This window comes from Chelonia mydas, chromosome 10, assembly GCF_015237465.2.
Source record: "Chelonia mydas isolate rCheMyd1 chromosome 10, rCheMyd1.pri.v2, whole genome shotgun sequence".
In the NCBI taxonomy this organism is placed as follows: domain Eukaryota; kingdom Metazoa; phylum Chordata; order Testudines; family Cheloniidae; genus Chelonia; species Chelonia mydas.
The window spans coordinates 29,788,563-29,804,808 of NC_051250.2; the positions used below are offsets into that span (position 1 = coordinate 29,788,563).

At 52.0% G+C, this 16,246-nt stretch overlaps 1 protein-coding gene and 1 long non-coding RNA gene across 3 annotated transcripts in view; one reads left to right on the forward strand and one right to left on the reverse strand.

The window, feature by feature from the left end:
- Nucleotides 1-16,246, forward strand: part of PPL (periplakin) — a 54,689-nt gene that overhangs the window by 24,713 nt on the left and 13,730 nt on the right. The window contains exons 2-16 of the mRNA XM_007055837.4: nt 208-307; nt 1,858-2,012; nt 2,975-3,095; nt 5,263-5,388; nt 5,802-5,843; nt 6,118-6,279; nt 6,972-7,079; nt 7,889-7,984; nt 9,658-9,780; nt 11,150-11,296; nt 12,702-12,853; nt 13,845-13,942; nt 14,609-14,766; nt 15,714-15,892; nt 15,976-16,114. Of these exons, the coding sequence (XP_007055899.2) occupies nt 208-307; nt 1,858-2,012; nt 2,975-3,095; nt 5,263-5,388; nt 5,802-5,843; nt 6,118-6,279; nt 6,972-7,079; nt 7,889-7,984; nt 9,658-9,780; nt 11,150-11,296; nt 12,702-12,853; nt 13,845-13,942; nt 14,609-14,766; nt 15,714-15,892; nt 15,976-16,114 (1,906 nt within the window). The remainder of the gene's footprint in view (nt 1-207; nt 308-1,857; nt 2,013-2,974; nt 3,096-5,262; nt 5,389-5,801; nt 5,844-6,117; nt 6,280-6,971; nt 7,080-7,888; nt 7,985-9,657; nt 9,781-11,149; nt 11,297-12,701; nt 12,854-13,844; nt 13,943-14,608; nt 14,767-15,713; nt 15,893-15,975; nt 16,115-16,246) is intronic.
- LOC119567159 lies at nt 6,562-11,156 on the reverse strand. 2 transcript variants are annotated; one of them, XR_005226981.1, is made up of 3 exons: nt 9,575-11,156; nt 7,241-7,397; nt 6,562-6,989 (listed from the first exon to the last, which is right to left on the reverse strand). It is a non-coding gene; the product is annotated as an uncharacterized LOC119567159 (long non-coding RNA). The 2 variants fall into 2 exon arrangements; XR_005226982.2 differs by lacking the exon at nt 9,575-11,156 and adding an exon at nt 7,767-9,496.

Here is a 16,246-nt window from a genome sequence, read left to right on the forward strand (position 1 = left end):
AGCTGCAGTGCCTGGCAGGCTGAGCTGAGCCCTCTTCCTCCCTCAGATGGGGTCAGGACCATTGGGCAGAGAGCAGGGCTGGCTCACTGCCACTAGGGCGAGGCACTTCCAGATATCCCGGAGCCTGGCAGCAGCTCAGGAGATGGTCTCCCGCTTCACTCTCTTGTAGTCACTGGCATCAATTCCTCTGCTCTTCTCTCCCCACAGCATCTCCAGCAAGGAGCTGTCAGAGCTCATCGAGCGGCTGCAGAAAAATGCCGACCAGGTGGAAAAGAACATTGTAGAAGCCGACTCCCGAATGCAGAATGTAAGAGCTGCCCCTGTGCTCAAACCCCACCACACACTTCTTCCCATGCACACCCCCACTCCTACTCTTCTGTAGGCTCCTGTTCCCAATACATCCTGCCCACACTGCCCATTCTCCCTGAAGGTTTGCCCCCCAACATCATCCAATCCCTAGACAGCCTCTCTTTATGTTGCTCACCTTCCATAAACATGCCACACCACCCTGCAGGCATCCAACACCATATACAGCCATCCCATGCATGCACCTCCTCCACCCCCCCCCCTTTCTCCCTGAATGCACATCTACCTACCCTCACCTGCATGGGCCCTCATCCTGACCTCGACTGCAATTACTTTAGTGAGGGAGCTTTCCTTCCATTGCATTTAGCCGTTAGCTTGTCGGTTCACACCAAGTCTGCAGCCCAGTCCTTCTCTTGGAGGATCCTCTTTGCATCCATCTTCCCTTCACGTGCACCTGCTGCCTTCCCTGCTCGTGTGATTGAGAACACCTTTGATCACTAAAGCCAAAAGGGTTTGCAGAATTTTGTCGACTTCAGGCTGTTCTGTGCAGTGTGGTTGTCGTTTGCATTTCACTCCCATGGGATAGTGAAATTAAGCTGGTCAGTTTCATTTTCTATTTACAGTCAGTTTCATTTCCCATTTCTTAAAAACCATCACAGTGCTGAAGGGTGGGAGATTCCCCAGACTACGAAGAAGGTTTAACCCCCTTCATTCCCCTCCCCCTGGAAAAACCCCAACCCTTGTCATTTAAACTAATGGCCCTAAATATATTTCTAGTCCTATCTGATTGTTTAAAAAAAATTAGATTACATATCATAACTGTGAGGACTATCCTATTGGATCATGTCCCCTATACACAGCAACAGCAGAGCCGCTTCTATGATGGCATGCCTGGTGGTTTTGAAGATCTATCCTGGGGAACATGTTACAACACTGGCCCTATAACACCAGTGCAGAGTGGTTAGATGAAAGGGACATAAAGAGGAGGAAATGTAGTCTCATGAAGCTAGGAGGTTAAACCCTCAGACCCCAGTTACCTATGACTCGGATAATGGGTCTCAGAAGAGGCCTGCTGTGGAGTGGAATAGATTACATGGCCTCCTGTTATTTCCGTATAAACTAGTGAAAGGATTCCTCAGAAGGAGGTCTAGTCACAAGTTGTGTGATCATGAGAAAACAACAGACATGAACATCAAGGGAGAAGGAAACAGACAACTCCAGCTTGGGGTTCAGCTCTCTCCAATGAGCCTAGCCGCAGCGTTCAGCCTGCCCAAAGGTATTCTATCCTTGGCCTCCCACGCAGGCAATCTATAGTCCTGCTCCTGAGCATCTGTGGCTGGGGAGGAGGCCAGTGTGTGGAGGTTAACATCCTGTTCACGGGTGCCCCCCCTCCTTACACACTGTGCCTCACAACACAGGCTGTATGACCAACCCTTATGTAATAACTCCATGCACTGGGCAGTTTTATGTTGTATTGTTTTCCACCATTCAGCTGCTGTCGATTTCAGCTCTTTCTGCCAATTCACCAACCTTTTCTCGTTGCATCCACAGGACTTACACAAGCTCAAGGCCGGCCAGCCTGCTCAATACAAGGACCACACAGCAAGTAAACTGTCCGAGTCGGATAAACTCCTCTACGTTCTGGATGGGGACGCAGCAATTGCCAGGCACATGAAACACCCACAGGGTGACATGATCACAGAAGAGTGAGTCCAGTGGGGACAAAATTTGTTCTGGACCCTAATTGCATGCATGTTGCTGGGCTAGCCCTCGTAGGCCAGTAGGCATTTCTGTAACTCCTTATAGGAGGGCACTGGATGGTATAGCTAGAGTTGGGCAACATTTATGGCTGTATGTTTTTTTGGTCAAAAAACGCACCTTCAGGTGGACGGAAACATTTCATGGATTTGGGTGGAATTTGCCTAATTGTTTCAGTAAAAAAAATTCTGAAAAGAATGGAAATGTTTGGGTTTGACATTTTAGAAATGAAACACTTTGATTTTTCAATTCTAAACGCCTTTTCATTTGGACTTTTACTGTCATTTTAAAAAAACCTGAAAAGAAAATGAAACGTTTCATTTATGGTTGAACAAAATGGTTGGTTTGTTTGTTTGAAAAAATCCAGTTTGCTGGAAATTTTGGTTGGCTGAAAATGTTTGTTTCTAGTCAACCCAAAACGATTTTTTTTCCGGTTCTGCCACCCAACTGAAAAATCAATTATTCACATAGCTCTGATTACACCACAGATACAGCATAGCCTAAAGAGGGCTTTTGTGTGTCTGTACTTACACCACCTTAGCCTGGGCTCTCACATTAAGCAAGGTCAGCCCTGGGGCGTACTCAGGTGGGAGACCCTCCCAGGTTAAAAAAGGGGTGCGAGTGCCACGCTTCCCTCGGGTCAGTTCGACACCTTGTGGCCCAGCACTGTGCTGCAGTCGATGCTGACTTTTTGGTGAGATGCAAAATCACATTCCTGAGCGGTTATTAAAGATCACATGGCAGTGCAGTCCGACCATGCCCCCTTCTCCCAATGTGCCAGGGGACTTGGGGAGGGAGGATGACCCAGAGCTGATGGTACCAGCTCTGTGCCAGCCCAGGGATTGATCACACCAGCCCAACTACTACATCCTTGATGCCCCTGAGTAGCTTGTCTTCTCCCTTTCTTCAGCATCCGGCAGCTGAAGGAGCGCGTCGCAAACCTGCGTGCGAAACACGACCAGATCTACAACTTCACTCCGCAGGACGTGGAGCCGCAGGTCAACTGGTCCAAGGTGATCGATGAGAAACAGGTACAGTGACCCCAGCATCTGCCCCTGAAACACCTGTGCCTGCCTGCAGCGACCCTCAGGGCAGCTCTGGAGACAGGGGCTTGCACCAAAAGTTTGCCATGTGGGTGCCAGAATTTTTTTTCCCATGGAAGAACACACCGAGGAGCTCTCACTCAAACCATCAAGACAGCTTAACATTGCATGGAGCACACACCACAGCGGAATGTATTGAGTGGGGGCAGATGGGGAAGGCTGGGAATATTAGAGTGGAATCCAGGACTCCAAGGGTTTTGGAATGGGTTTAAAATGACCAGAGAATGGGTGGGCAGCTGTCCTTAACTGAGGCTTTAGCTACACTGGGGATCTGCTCTGAGGACAGCCATCCATGGCCAGCCACTGGGCGAAGCTGCACCAATGGATCTCCCTACAGTAGAGCACTATTTTACCAGTATAGCTTGCACCTGCTTGAAACCTGGGTAAGCTGCCCCATTGCTAATCAAGGCTTATCGCAGTTTGCCCTGTCTGCTAAAGTTAACTGATGCTGGTGGCCATCCACTGATGCCTGAAATTAGACCAAAAATGGCCAAAGCCTCCTTTGGAGACAGTGCATCCGAGTGGATAAAGCACTTAACTGGGATTCAGGAGACCTGGGTGCCATACTCAGCTCTGTCACTGCCCTGCTGGTTGACCTTGGGCGAGGTACTTCCCCGCTCCATGCCTCAGTTTCCCCATCTGTAAAGTGAGGATAATGACACAGACCTCCATTGTAAAGTGCTCTGAGGTCTACAGACAAAAAGCACCATATAAAAGCTAGGTATTAGCTTTGGTCTTGGTCTTTCCCCCATCACCTTCTTTTATTCTCTTCTCGTTTTCTTGAACGCATTTGTTTTTTCATGCTAGACAGATAGAAAAAGTAAGGGCCAGGTCCTGAACTGGTGTAAATCAGCAGAGATCCAGAGAGTTGTGCCAGTTCACAGCAGCTGAGGGTCTGGCACAAATGGATGCTGCCTTGGTGTGTGGTAGCCACACCTTACGGGTTCTAACGCCCTCTGCTGCTGTTCATGGCTGCTCAGTGACTGGGAACGGAATTGCACTTCATTCAGACAATCCCGGGGACTTTGGGTCAGTTCTTATGAACGAAAGGACGATTTCACTCCTATCAAGGGCTGGCCTACGATGCCCACTGTATTCATTAGCCACATCCAGCACAATAACAGACACAACTGGTCGCTCCACACTGTTGATTTTGCTGCTATTCAAACTGCTGTGTCAGCTTCGCTGTGCAAATCCCCAAATCCAGCCTGAGCTGCAGCTTGTTTAATTAGCACTTTGCTTTGGGAAGGCCATGCTGGCCTTGCAGTTCTGCCCATTGTGCGGGCTCTGCTGCTTCCAAAGGGGAACGGGCCCATTAGCATGGGAGAGGGGAGGCCCTTGCAATGACGGAGGTTTGTACAATGCTTGGGAAATGCCAAGCAGTGGTTATTAGAATTCACATCACAGGCAGGCGCTGCCACCCATCTCGTCCCCTAGCACCTTGCAGTCTTGGGCTGCTCCTTCTCCCACTGACGCCGCTAGCCAAACTCCCAGCAGGCCCATCTTAGCCTCTGGAGAAGAGACACTTCACAGTGCAACCCAGGGCTGCCTCCTAGGAACATGGAGACTGCTATATTAGATCAGACCTTCGCCGGGATGCCCACCATCTGGCAGCACCTGGCCCTCGACGCTCGAGGAGACAGCTTGTCAATCGTGCAATGCTGTAAAGGAGCGGGGGTAGGGGAAAGCCCAGGCCACCAGCTGACACCCTGTAGCCTAAGAACGGGTCATCCTTGCATAGCTGCAAGTGGGCCATGTTCACACCAGCTCTCAGGCTGCCTCTATGCTATGAGAAGCTCGTCCTAGAGGTGTTGAGTGCCCCTTGCTCTGACGTGACGTGGGGGGATGAAAGAGGAGGTCTGGCTCAGAGATCCCTGCGCCGTTCATGACACTGAGTGCTTCAGGTAAGGCTCTTTCTAGGGAGCAGAGATTCCCATGAGACTTCCCAAACCTGCCCCATTCCCCACTGCAACGAAGCAGAAGAGGGCACCCCAGGCTGGGCGTCTCTCTGCCTTAGCTCCAGGCAGGTGGGCAGCAGAGCTGGAGGGTGGTTCCCGGTACGCCTGTTGCTAACCTTAGCCTCTCTGTGCGCCAGGAAACTTTGAACAGCCAGGGCTTTGGGACTGACCTGCCGCTAGTCAACAGTCAAGTGGAAGAGCACAACATCTTCCACAATGAGGTGATGGCCATTGGGCCGCATATCAGCAAGGAACGGGACAAGGTAGGGCCCGTCTCTGCCTCATTCGCTGGTGTTCCCTGTGCCAGTCTTCGCTCTTTCTACCCTGCCCCTGCCCCCGCCCAACCCTTCCTACACGGGATTGCAGAGCACAGGCCAAGCTTTTAGACTAACACAGGAACTTCAGGCCAAGCTAGGGGAGACGCACCCGAGGGAAGGACAGATTTCCAAGAACACGGGGAGAGCAGCACCCAAAGTTGCTTGCAGTGCCATGAGCCCAAACCAAGTCCTGTGTCCAAAGACCCCAAACTGCAGGGTGTCCTGAAGCCACACCTGTACCCAGAGCTGAGTTTCAGGGGCAGCCCCCCGACATGCCCCCTCCTAGATCCAGCCCCCTTTGCCCTCCAGCTGTGCTCTTCGGCCCTTCTCATGCCTGGCTTTTCTCTCCTTGTTTGCAGGAATATATGAGCAGCCTCCAGGTGAAATACCAGAAGCTGCTGGTAAGAACCTCCCTCAGCCCTGAGGGAGCCAGAGGTTGGTGGCTAAGCACCAGAGAGCTGGGGAAAGGGGGTGCGAGCACGGGAAGGACGTGTAAGAGGGAGACACATGGCCCAGAGATGCTCATTACTGGTGGGGTGGGGGGTGCAGAGTCCTCACAACTCCCCCACCCCCCCTGCAGAGGAAAGTTCTGAGCAGGTGGCCTCCTTGGGCTGCTCCCCCAACTCCATGACTGGATGGTGAGCTCTGACCCTCTGCAATCCTCTCCTTTGACAGTCAGGGTCCCAGCAGCGGCAGCAGGATTTGAACTCCCTGCAGGATTACATGCAGCGCTGCACGAACAAGCTCTACTGGCTGGATCAGCAGGCCAAGGACAGAATGCATTACGACTGGAGTGACCGCAACCCGGACTACCCCAGCCGACGCCGCCAGTACGAGGTATGTGTATACCCTCCCCGGCACACAAAACCTGCCTATCTCGCCAGCTGTCTCCTGGCCAGGAATATTACACCAAAAGGCGGAGGCAGTACTGCCGAAGGGGGAGAACACTGCAGTGGGACTCAGGAGACCTGTGGGTTCTAGTACTAGCTTTATCAGTGGCCGGCTGGGTGACTTCACATCCCTGCTCTGTGCTTCAGTTTCCCCCCTTTGTAAAATGGGAACAACGCTACTGACCTCTTTTGTAAAGTACTTTGCGATCTACTGCTGCAAAGGGCTGGGTAAGAGATAGGGCTTGATGTTATTACATGTACAAATAGATCAGGCCCTAAAGCAAAAAAGAATGAAAATACCTGTCTTGACATAGGGCCTGATTCTCCTCTTGCTTACGCTGGATTTACCTTGGTGGGAGCAAGGAGAGAATCCAGCTCAGAGACTTTACAAGCAACTATAAGGAAAGGAGGAGGCCAAGATGCAGCAGGGCAGGGCTGGGGCTTCCTGGCCTTGAGGGATTCTCTGTTTTGAGTGCACCAAGGAGTCAGACCCCTTCATTTTAAGGTATGTAAAATCTGGGGTGTAAGCAAGAGTCCCTTCCAGCTGCTGTTGCTGGGTTCCTGTGTTCTGGTCTGTTAGCAAGGGGTCCCCTCCAAACATTCCCTTCTGAGCCTGACACCTTCACTGCCTCTGTCTAGAACTTCATCAGTTGCAATCTAGAAGAGAAAGAGGAGGCTGTCAACAAACTGCATGCGGAAGGAGACCAGCTACTAGCCCAAAACCACCCTGGGAAGAACCCCATTGAGGTGAGTGTCCCAGAGAATGCTAACAGGTATGTCTTTTCCCTGCATACCCTGGAGAGAACACCATCCCATCCAGGAAATGCCTACTTAACCCTGACCCAGCACCCTGAGATGACAGTCCATGGAGAAAACTCCCCTGCCCTTTGTCCTGTATTGGCACTCACCCTATAATGGCTCCTCAGCTTTGCATGGCTTCCTGAGCTGCCGAATGCCAACCAAAAGGCTTCCTTCTACTGCAAGTGTATAAATTGGGTAAAACAGAGATCCAATTACCCCACCTCCGCCAGGCCTGTTATCTTGTTCCTCCCCTGACAAGCAGAGCTGGTTAAAAAAAAAAATAAAAAAAAATCAACATTTGTTTTTTCACATTTGTCCCCTAAAATGTGTCCCATGTTCTGGCCCCGCTCTGCCGAGCAACTCTGCTCAGACATGTGGATTTCCGGCTCTGGTCTTAGGCTGCCCACGAGGATTCGTTCAGTGGAAATGGAAGGTGGCACTTTCCCCTGGGTAGCAAGCATGTTGGGTTAGGTTCACTCCTGGAGTAACTCCATTGACTCCAGTGGCGTTATACCAAGAGAGAATTTAGCCCCATAGCAATCTGGCGAGTTGCTTCCAAGCCTTCAGCTCCCAGAGGAAAACTGGCTAATGTGCTGCTCCTGCTACCCATTGCTACTATTCTTGGTCTCATACCCCATTCATGATTGTGTCACCAAGTAAATGCCTCCCTGGGATTCTTCTCCAGAGCTGGTATTCACCCACTGAGGCAGGCAACAAGCCTTTGTAACATGCCGGCTGCTCCCGTTGTGTCATAGGCTCACATGGAGGCTGTCCATGCTGACTGGAAGGAGTATCTCAACTTGCTGATCTGTGAGGAGAGCCATCTGAAATTCATGGAGGACTATCACCAGGTACCAGACCCCGTAGGCTAGGAAGGCTCCTACTTCTCAGTGGGCCCTGGGAGAGCAGATGCTGTGTTCTGAGGGATCTGTGAATGTGGGGAACAAGCACCATGTGCTCTAGTGTCTATCTGCCAATGCTAAAAGCCGGGATACTAGACTCAAGAGTTTCATAGACTTCAAAGCCCAAAGGGAACACTGTTATCATGCATAGCACAGGCCAGAGTTACCCTGTAATGAGCCTAGTAAGCTGTGTTTGACTAAAGAACATCAGAGTGAGTCTGGTGCCTCTCTGGCTGAAGCTATCAAGAGATGGAGAAGCCACTCGCGAGGAGAACCTTGGTTCTGTGGTTGGGCACAGGCAAGCTGGGTTTAATTCCTGCCTGCCACAGGCATCCTGCGTGACCTTGGGCAAGTCACACAGGCCCAGATCCTCAAGGTATTTAGACTCCTGTCTCTGAAACCAACAGAGCCTTTGAGGCTCTGGGCCTGAGTCTCTGTGCCTCATCCCCCACCCGTGCCAGGGACAATACTTCCCAGTGTCCAAAGGGCATTGTGAGGATAAATGCATTGGTGAACGTGAGGCTCAGACACTCTAGATAACCCTAGAATAAGACTCCCAGAGAGCAGAGCTTCTGCTGTGAAATCCTCAAGCATGAAAAAGGGGCTGAGGGGTTCATTTACTGCCTTCTGTTGTCTGAATTCCCTTTTCCACCCCAGGGAGCAGTTCAGTTCCCGGAGCCCTCAACACCTTTGTGCCCAGGAGCTCTGGGCTTGACTGGGAACAGGGAAGAACACATTCCAGAGGGTGCTGAGAAGAGAAGCAGTTGAGGGAGGGAGGGACAGAGCAAGTGCAGATGGGAAATGAGGGGGTGGTATCCGTTCCTAAGGGTGTGTCTCAGACAGGCACGTCGCACCTCCCCCAGGGTGATCACTGCCATGCAGGTTCAGGGCAGGCCCCCGACAGTGCATGGTGAGGGGAGCAAGTCCTAAGCTGTCCTGCCTCTCAACAATCAATCAAGCCACTCCCCACATCCCTAAAGGTGTGGCAGGGCAGTGCTGGAGGAATCCCAATGTGATATTTCCACATTGGCTGGAGGCAGGGGCTGAACCCGGCCCTCACTGCTTCCCTGCCGGAGAACTGCCTGATGGCATGGGGCGCTGCATGGGGCCATGCAGACGCTCCGAGCATGGGGACAGGCAGAGCAAGAGCAGGGGCCTAGGTGTGCTAACACCCGGAGGAATGATCCACGCTGGGATGTTTAAACAGACAGGAGGGACGCTCACGTGTCTTCCCCTTGGGGGTGGGGGGATTACTGAGAAGTGGCGGCTCAGGGGCTGCAGGGCACTTGGGTCTCTTCCTGCAAGACTCCTCCAGCCTAGTACCAAAGGGCATCAGCCCAACACTATGGAGACATGAAAAGACAGGGCCAAATTCTCAACCACCCCCAACGAGCATTGAGCAGAGCAGAGGAAGTGCTGGATGAGGCTGCAAAGGAACCACCCCACCCCCACGCACCTTGCTGCCCCGGGGCTCACTCGGCCCTGGTCCAGCCTTGTAGGCCGGGCCCCCGGCAGGCTCAGAGAGGACACAGCACCCACCTGTCCTTAGCCCACGCAGGGGTCAGATCTCTCTGCCAGCTGGGGGTTCTCTTTTAAACAAGTCTTGCTTGGCCTTCCTGCAGTTCCAAAAGAACGCTACGGATGCCCAGGAGCTGTTGAAGAAGGTGGACACAGACCTGGACCAGAAATACAATCCTGACTTCAAGGACAGATACCAGCTAGAGTCGCTTCTCAGGGAGCTGGATGTGAGTAGCAGCACAATAACAGAAGAGCATGACACTGGCCTTGGTGATGGGAAGAACCTTTGTGGCATCAGAGCAGGTGCTGCCTAGAAGGGTGCAAGCGGGCTAGTGGGCTGCCCAGTCTCTACCCATGGCAGGCACTAGGGCCTGGACACTTCTGTCCCTCTGCAGTCACCTGTTTATTGTTCTGTGCTGGCCACACCCTGTCTTCCCCTTTGGCCTCCTATTACATCTTTCATGACGAGACGAGGGAGCATGGGGCTGAACTGTTGGGATTCTCCCATTACACTCCTACTTGCTCAGGTTGGGAGCCTCATTAGATTGTCATGGGACTTGGCAGACCACCCGAGGGAAACGTTCGTCCACAGAGCCACCCACCCAGGGAAAAGACAGGCAGAGCAACTGGGCTGCTCCCAGGCCAGAGCGCTGCACAGCCAACACATGCAGTAATGGACATGCCTCCACCCCAGTGCAGGCAGCCAGCCACCTTCCTCCTTCCCCATGCCCCCAAACCCCTCTCCAGCCTCTGGTTCAATGATGGTCCCAAGTGTTGGGGGCTGGGGGTAAGCGTATGATCCTGGGTGGGGAAGGTGCTGGGACCCAGTGAGCAAACTTTCTTTCTGATCATTGGTCAAGGACATGTCCTTAGAGAATTTTATTGGTTGTGGCCACATTTGTACTGGTCCCACCCCACTGTCTCCCTAGGAGGCACTGGGGCCCTGGCTGTCACACCTCACTTATTACACAAGCCCTCAATGTCTGTGTTACTAGTGAATGCCAAATAACAAAGACAAGTTCATATGTGTCCCTTCTCTCGTTCCCTCCCCCCGACAAGCTCCCCTCTCCTGCTGACATCACAAGCATTTCCTTTGCGCATCTCGGCTGTGGCAATGGCTCACCACAGGTAAGGGGAGGAAAGAGCAGACAAGCGCATTCTCCCCTTCAGGTTGCTCACGTCCTCCACTCAGTGCCCAGGAGCAGCAGCAGCGCCGCTTGCCTGTGGAAATGGGAAATGCCAGCAGGAGACTGAGACTTGAACAGCACCTCAGCCTCTGCGAAGGGAAGGCATCACCGCCGAGAACATTTTCATATTTCTTGACATTTTGCAGTGTGAATATTCAACACCAAACATCTCTTTTAAAAGGGCCAGAGTAGATGAGATGATGTCCAGGCTTTACAAATCAGCTCTGCCAGCCAGGGCCCGAGGGAGCATTTCAGGCTGGCCCAGCAGCTGTCTCCATGGCCCATTCAGGCGGTAAAGGTCTCCCTTCCATGGCCAACATGCCACATGCACAGCCCTCTGGTGGTCCACGGGTGGCAGCGGCACATTTTAAGATCTCCCACCTCGTCATGGCTTTTCCTTTCCCCCTAGGACCAGGAGAAGGCCTTGGACAAGTATGAGGCAGTGGTGAAGTCCCTGCAGACGCACAGCCTGCAGGTGCTGCCACTGAAGTACCGCCGGGAGAGCCCGCTCAAGCCCATCCCTGTGGAGGCACTCTGTGACTACGACGGCGAGGAGGTAAACCTTCCTTCCAACCACCAGATCCTGGGGCTACGGGGTCGGGGGCACTGCAGGGAAAATGGCTCACCCATTCCATGCCTCCCACTCAATGGGAACCTGGTTAAGAGAGAGAGTTTTCCTGGTGCTTAGGTATTAAAATATAACTTATTCTGGCCAAGGCCTTGGCCCTGCCCGGAAAAGAGAGGAGATGTGGCGGGACAGGACTGTGGCTTGTGACAGCAGCCAGACATAACTAGCCTTGAGGGTCATTTCTCCTACAGAGACTCTATGGGATTCAAGTAAGACACTACATTGTATAAGGAGCCTCCTGAAGTTAGAGCCTCCTTGACCTGTAGCCTGTGGAGCACTCCCAGGTTGGCTGTTGTCACATTTAGAAGCTGTGCACCTTCCTGGTGGTTGTTGCCCAGTCCAGGATAATAATGGGGCGCAGGCACCTTGTGACTAATTAAACTCAACACCCAAGCACCTCTCTGTCTCCCTTTGCCAGGCATTTTGCAAATATAAATTCCACCATGATCCTTTGCACATGCTCCTGGCTGAGTGCCGTGTGACAGCAATGCTGGAGGAGCTAGTGCACAGGATGACAGAAGCAAAGCAACCTGGCTAAGTTAGAGCAGGGGAGAGAGATTACCCATGGCGAAGCCACAAGCCTGCACCTTAGGGAAGGCAAGGAACAGCACCGATACAAAAGGCAGGGCTGGAGCCTGCCAGCCCCAATTAGCCCCTTTAAGGGAGTTTATTTGCATTGTGCTGCCTCAACCCCATCCTCACAATGGAGTTTCCTTGGTGTAACCATCCCTTGTAAAGTGATGCAAGCAGGGGGAGGGAGCAGGACTGGGAGGATTAAGGGAGGTGGTATCCCAAAGAGGCTTATGTGGTCCACACACAGGGTTTGAAGATAAGCACTCTGTATCTAACCCATCCCACATCCAGATGAGATTAGCAGCTAGACCCAAGGGCCGTTTCTCCTGCTAGCAAACAGAAGAGGGACCAGGGAAGGGTAGTGGCCTGAGGCTCGCTCTGGCCATTTAGAGTTTGTTGAAGGAAGCTCAACACACCCCTGGCTGTACAGAGGTACTCTGAGGATTGCAGAGATGGTGGTGGTGTGGCTGCTCGTACGGGATGGTGCTAGCAGCTCTGTATGTGCATTGATCTATAACCTGCCAGCTGGCGCGTGGGTCCCCCAAAGAGGAACACGCTGTATTTTCTTTAAGAACCTCTACTACTCACCTGATGGCGGGGGTGGGAACACATGCCTGCCTGGGAAAAGCTGTAGGGCTGTGTGTTAGCCAGGTTGGCCAGACAGGGCCCCACCCGGGCCTGTGTCCCAGGCATGCGTGTACTAGACCAGAGTGGTGGTAGTTATTAACTGACTGGCAGCTGTGACTGATTTCTGCCCTAGGGCCAGGTTACCCGTGGAGCCCGATACACCCTGACTAAGAACAACGGTGACATCTGGGATGTAACAGACAACTCAGGAAACAAGATCCGCATCCCGGGGGTCTGCTTCATGATTCCTCCCACAGACCCCGAAGCGCTAGCTCTCACTGACAAGTACGTGCAGTCAGGCCCCTTTTCAGTGTAGCCTGAGCTAGGGTGTGACTGGAGCTTCTCCTTCCTGCTGTGCCTAAGACACACGTGGGTAACACTTTGCTCTTTCTGAACCAAAGCAACACGGAATCATGGAAATGAATCCACAGGGGTGGAAAGTGCTTCACTGGGCCACGCTCTAGGGTTAAGGCCTGACCAAGGCAGTTTGTCCTCCTAGCTTTTCTGAAACCTAAACCCTTCCTGTCCCGAGAGAGAAATGCAGCAAGAAGCTATTAAATATACTTAGCTCCTCAGTGGTCAAGGCTGCTCTCTCTCAGTGGAAAATGGAGATAAGGTTGCTGACCCTCCTTGATAAAGCACTTTGTGAGCTGCAGAAGCTTCTTAGAGTATGCCCAGCATGCATCAGGTGGCACGTGACCAGAATTCAAATGTGCTCTGTGACCATTCACACTTAGTGCTACAAATACAGACACCAGCCAGGCAGATTCAGGGACTGTTTCGACACAGCAATGTTAGTGGGACTGTCCTATATTCCCCTCACAGCCCTCCAAGTCTCCACCTTATGGCAACCCTGCTATTGTCAGGGGAGGAGCAAATGGCTCTTTCCAGAACCCAGCAGCCCTGCTCTGCCCATCCACCAGCACCAGAGCCGGGTTGCCAGAAAGCAATTCAAGGCAGCCCCTTTCTCCACTTCCTCTGCAGGGGGACTGGAAAGGACACCAGCTTTGCCCACGCTTAGGGGCTCAGTGCAGCTGAACAACAGTGGTTGGGTCATGCTACCACCATCAGGGCTTTGTCCAGAGAGGGAGATGCACCTTTGTGAGTAGGAGAAGTCCCTTGGTTATGGTGAAATGCTCTCCCATATGGCAGGGGCAATAGGTTCGATGGCACATGGGTGACAGTCCTGATGTTACTGGCCAACTGGATGCATATGACACTGAAAGGGTGAAGGAACAGGCCCTAACCTCAATTCACACACTGTCTCATTGTATAGCATTGCCAGTCAGTATCAGAGCGTGAAGCAGAAAACAGCCAGCAGCAAGAATGCACTACAGCAACGCTGTGAAAGGCTGAAGGCTGATGGCATTGGAGGTGAGTCTTCATACTTGGATCCTTTTGACAAAGCCTTTGCAGAGTCTTAGGGTCAGGAGCACCAAAGAATATTGGGAGTTCAGTTTGAACCGGTGGCAGTGGGCTCTGGCTTCCATTCTTGGGTCACCTGGTTCTCCATATGTTCTTGGCCAGGACCTGCAAGAGATTTCTCCTTCTCTTCATCCTGCCGGAAGATAGTTTGCTCTGTAGTCAGCTGTATGGATGTCTGATAGCTCCCAGCACTTCTGTTCTCTTCAAAGGTAAAATGGGATAAAGTAGCTGCCACAGCCACCACAAGTGACCATCTTATTTTCTTCTCACGGAAATAATGGGATGGCGTTGCTGGAACAGGGAGTCAGGCAGGTCACTCAGTCTCTGTGCCTCAGTTGTATCATGGACCCCAGCTGTGCATGGTGAAGCACCTCCTGCAATGGCTTTTTTCATGCTGGCCACGGAGCAGCATCAAGAAACGGACTGGAGCCACCAAGCTAAGATGCAGATTTCTAATAGCCCAAAGGTCCAAGGGTTGGGGGCAGGATCGCGGTAGGAGGAGCTGGGGTTTTGGTTTTCACCCAGCTCCCTCTCTCTCTCTCTCTCTCTGTGTCTGGGTCTAACCCCAGCCCGTACTTCCCATGGCCTCTAACTCAACATCCTCTGGTTATCTAGACGCTGCATCCATACAGGTGCGCCAGCTGCTAGCGGGACTGGAGAAAGTGAACAGCGACCTAGACAAGCAGGAGAAGGCAATAACAGCAAACCTACGCCCCCCACTGGAGCACAGCCGGGCAGTGCAGGACAGTGCTGAGCGCTCAAAGGACCTTAAGGTAACAGACATGGAGAAGAAGATAGGGAAGGTCATTTGCCCACTTCATAGGCTAATTACTGTAGCAAGAGCCATGAAAGCAACCTTGGCACAGGAAACACCACAGTAGAAAAGCCAACTAGAGAATCACCCTATGACTATAAAAGGATCATTTGAATGTCTGTTTATTCAGCTACCAACCTCATGGCTGCCAATGCACAGCTGCAAGCCTAACTCCATAAAACCCCTCTCCCTGTATTAGGAAAGAAAAGGAAAGGTACCAAAATGTCACTATTCTTAGATGCAATTGCTCCTCATGCACCAACTCCCAAAAGCATCATTGCTTGCATGCAATTAGATGGCTTCTCCTTTTCCATTAACAGCCCTGGCAGATTCCTTGAACATACAAAGCAAGCCAAGCTTCTTGCTCTGAGTGATGAGACCCCTGCCATTGTCTTGGCAGGAAATTCAGATCTCTCTTCCTACCGTGATGCAGTCAGAAAGGAAACAGCTAGTAAGATAAAATGGCCATAACATAGGTAGGAGCTATTCATTAAGGGCCTCAGTGTACAGAAAGAATACGAGTGGGATAGAGGTAGAGTGAACGGAGGGGACACAGTCTTGAACATTAAAATAGGGTGGATGAGGGAATATTGGATGCTTGGGTCCAAAACCCTTAACACAGTTTGCAGTTTCATCCCTGCATCACAATGGCATGATCCTACAAAGAAATGCCATCCTGGAGCAACTATGCTGCTGTTTGATCCTCAGTGCCCTCAAGAAACATCACCTTGTCTCAACAGGCTGAGACCCACCTGGCACAAAATCCTCCCCACATATCTGGAACAGGGGGCCTTCCTCAGTGCAAACCTCCCTGCCGGCCCAAGGCAGCCAGGAGCTGCTGCCTTGTTCATCATCCAGTCGCTAGAGCCCTGTACAGTGTCTGTAAGGACTTTCTTCTCATTGCAGAACATCTCCAATGAGGTCCGCTGCATCGAGCCTGAAAAAGCAAAGAAGATCCAGGAGTGTGAGGCTTTTATTGACACAGTGCCCAACACAGGCAATGCCACCTTGTTGAGGAACAAGGTAGAGGACACTAAGAAGAAGTACGACCAAGTGGTCCAACTGCTCGGTGCTGCCCAGGAAAAGTACGTTATAGCTCCCGCTGGGCTTAATCCAGACTTTTCAGTGGTGGCAGGGGAATGCAGTAACATTCTTCTTGTATTTACAGGGTGGATGTGGCCAATCGCCTTGAGAAGAGCCTTCAGCAAGGCAGAGACCTGCTGTCTGCATATGAAAACAAACTGGTGACAGAGGATACTGTGCCAGAGGACTTGCGGGCCCTAGATCATAAGAAAGAGGAGCTCTTGGTAAGTGGTTCCTTCAACCGGTTCTCTAACCTATCAACATGCTCAATAAACAGACAAATCCTAGAAAACCTGGCCCAGGTGTCTGCTCAAGGGACCAACCAAAACACCAATGGGTTAGTGGAGATGATCTTC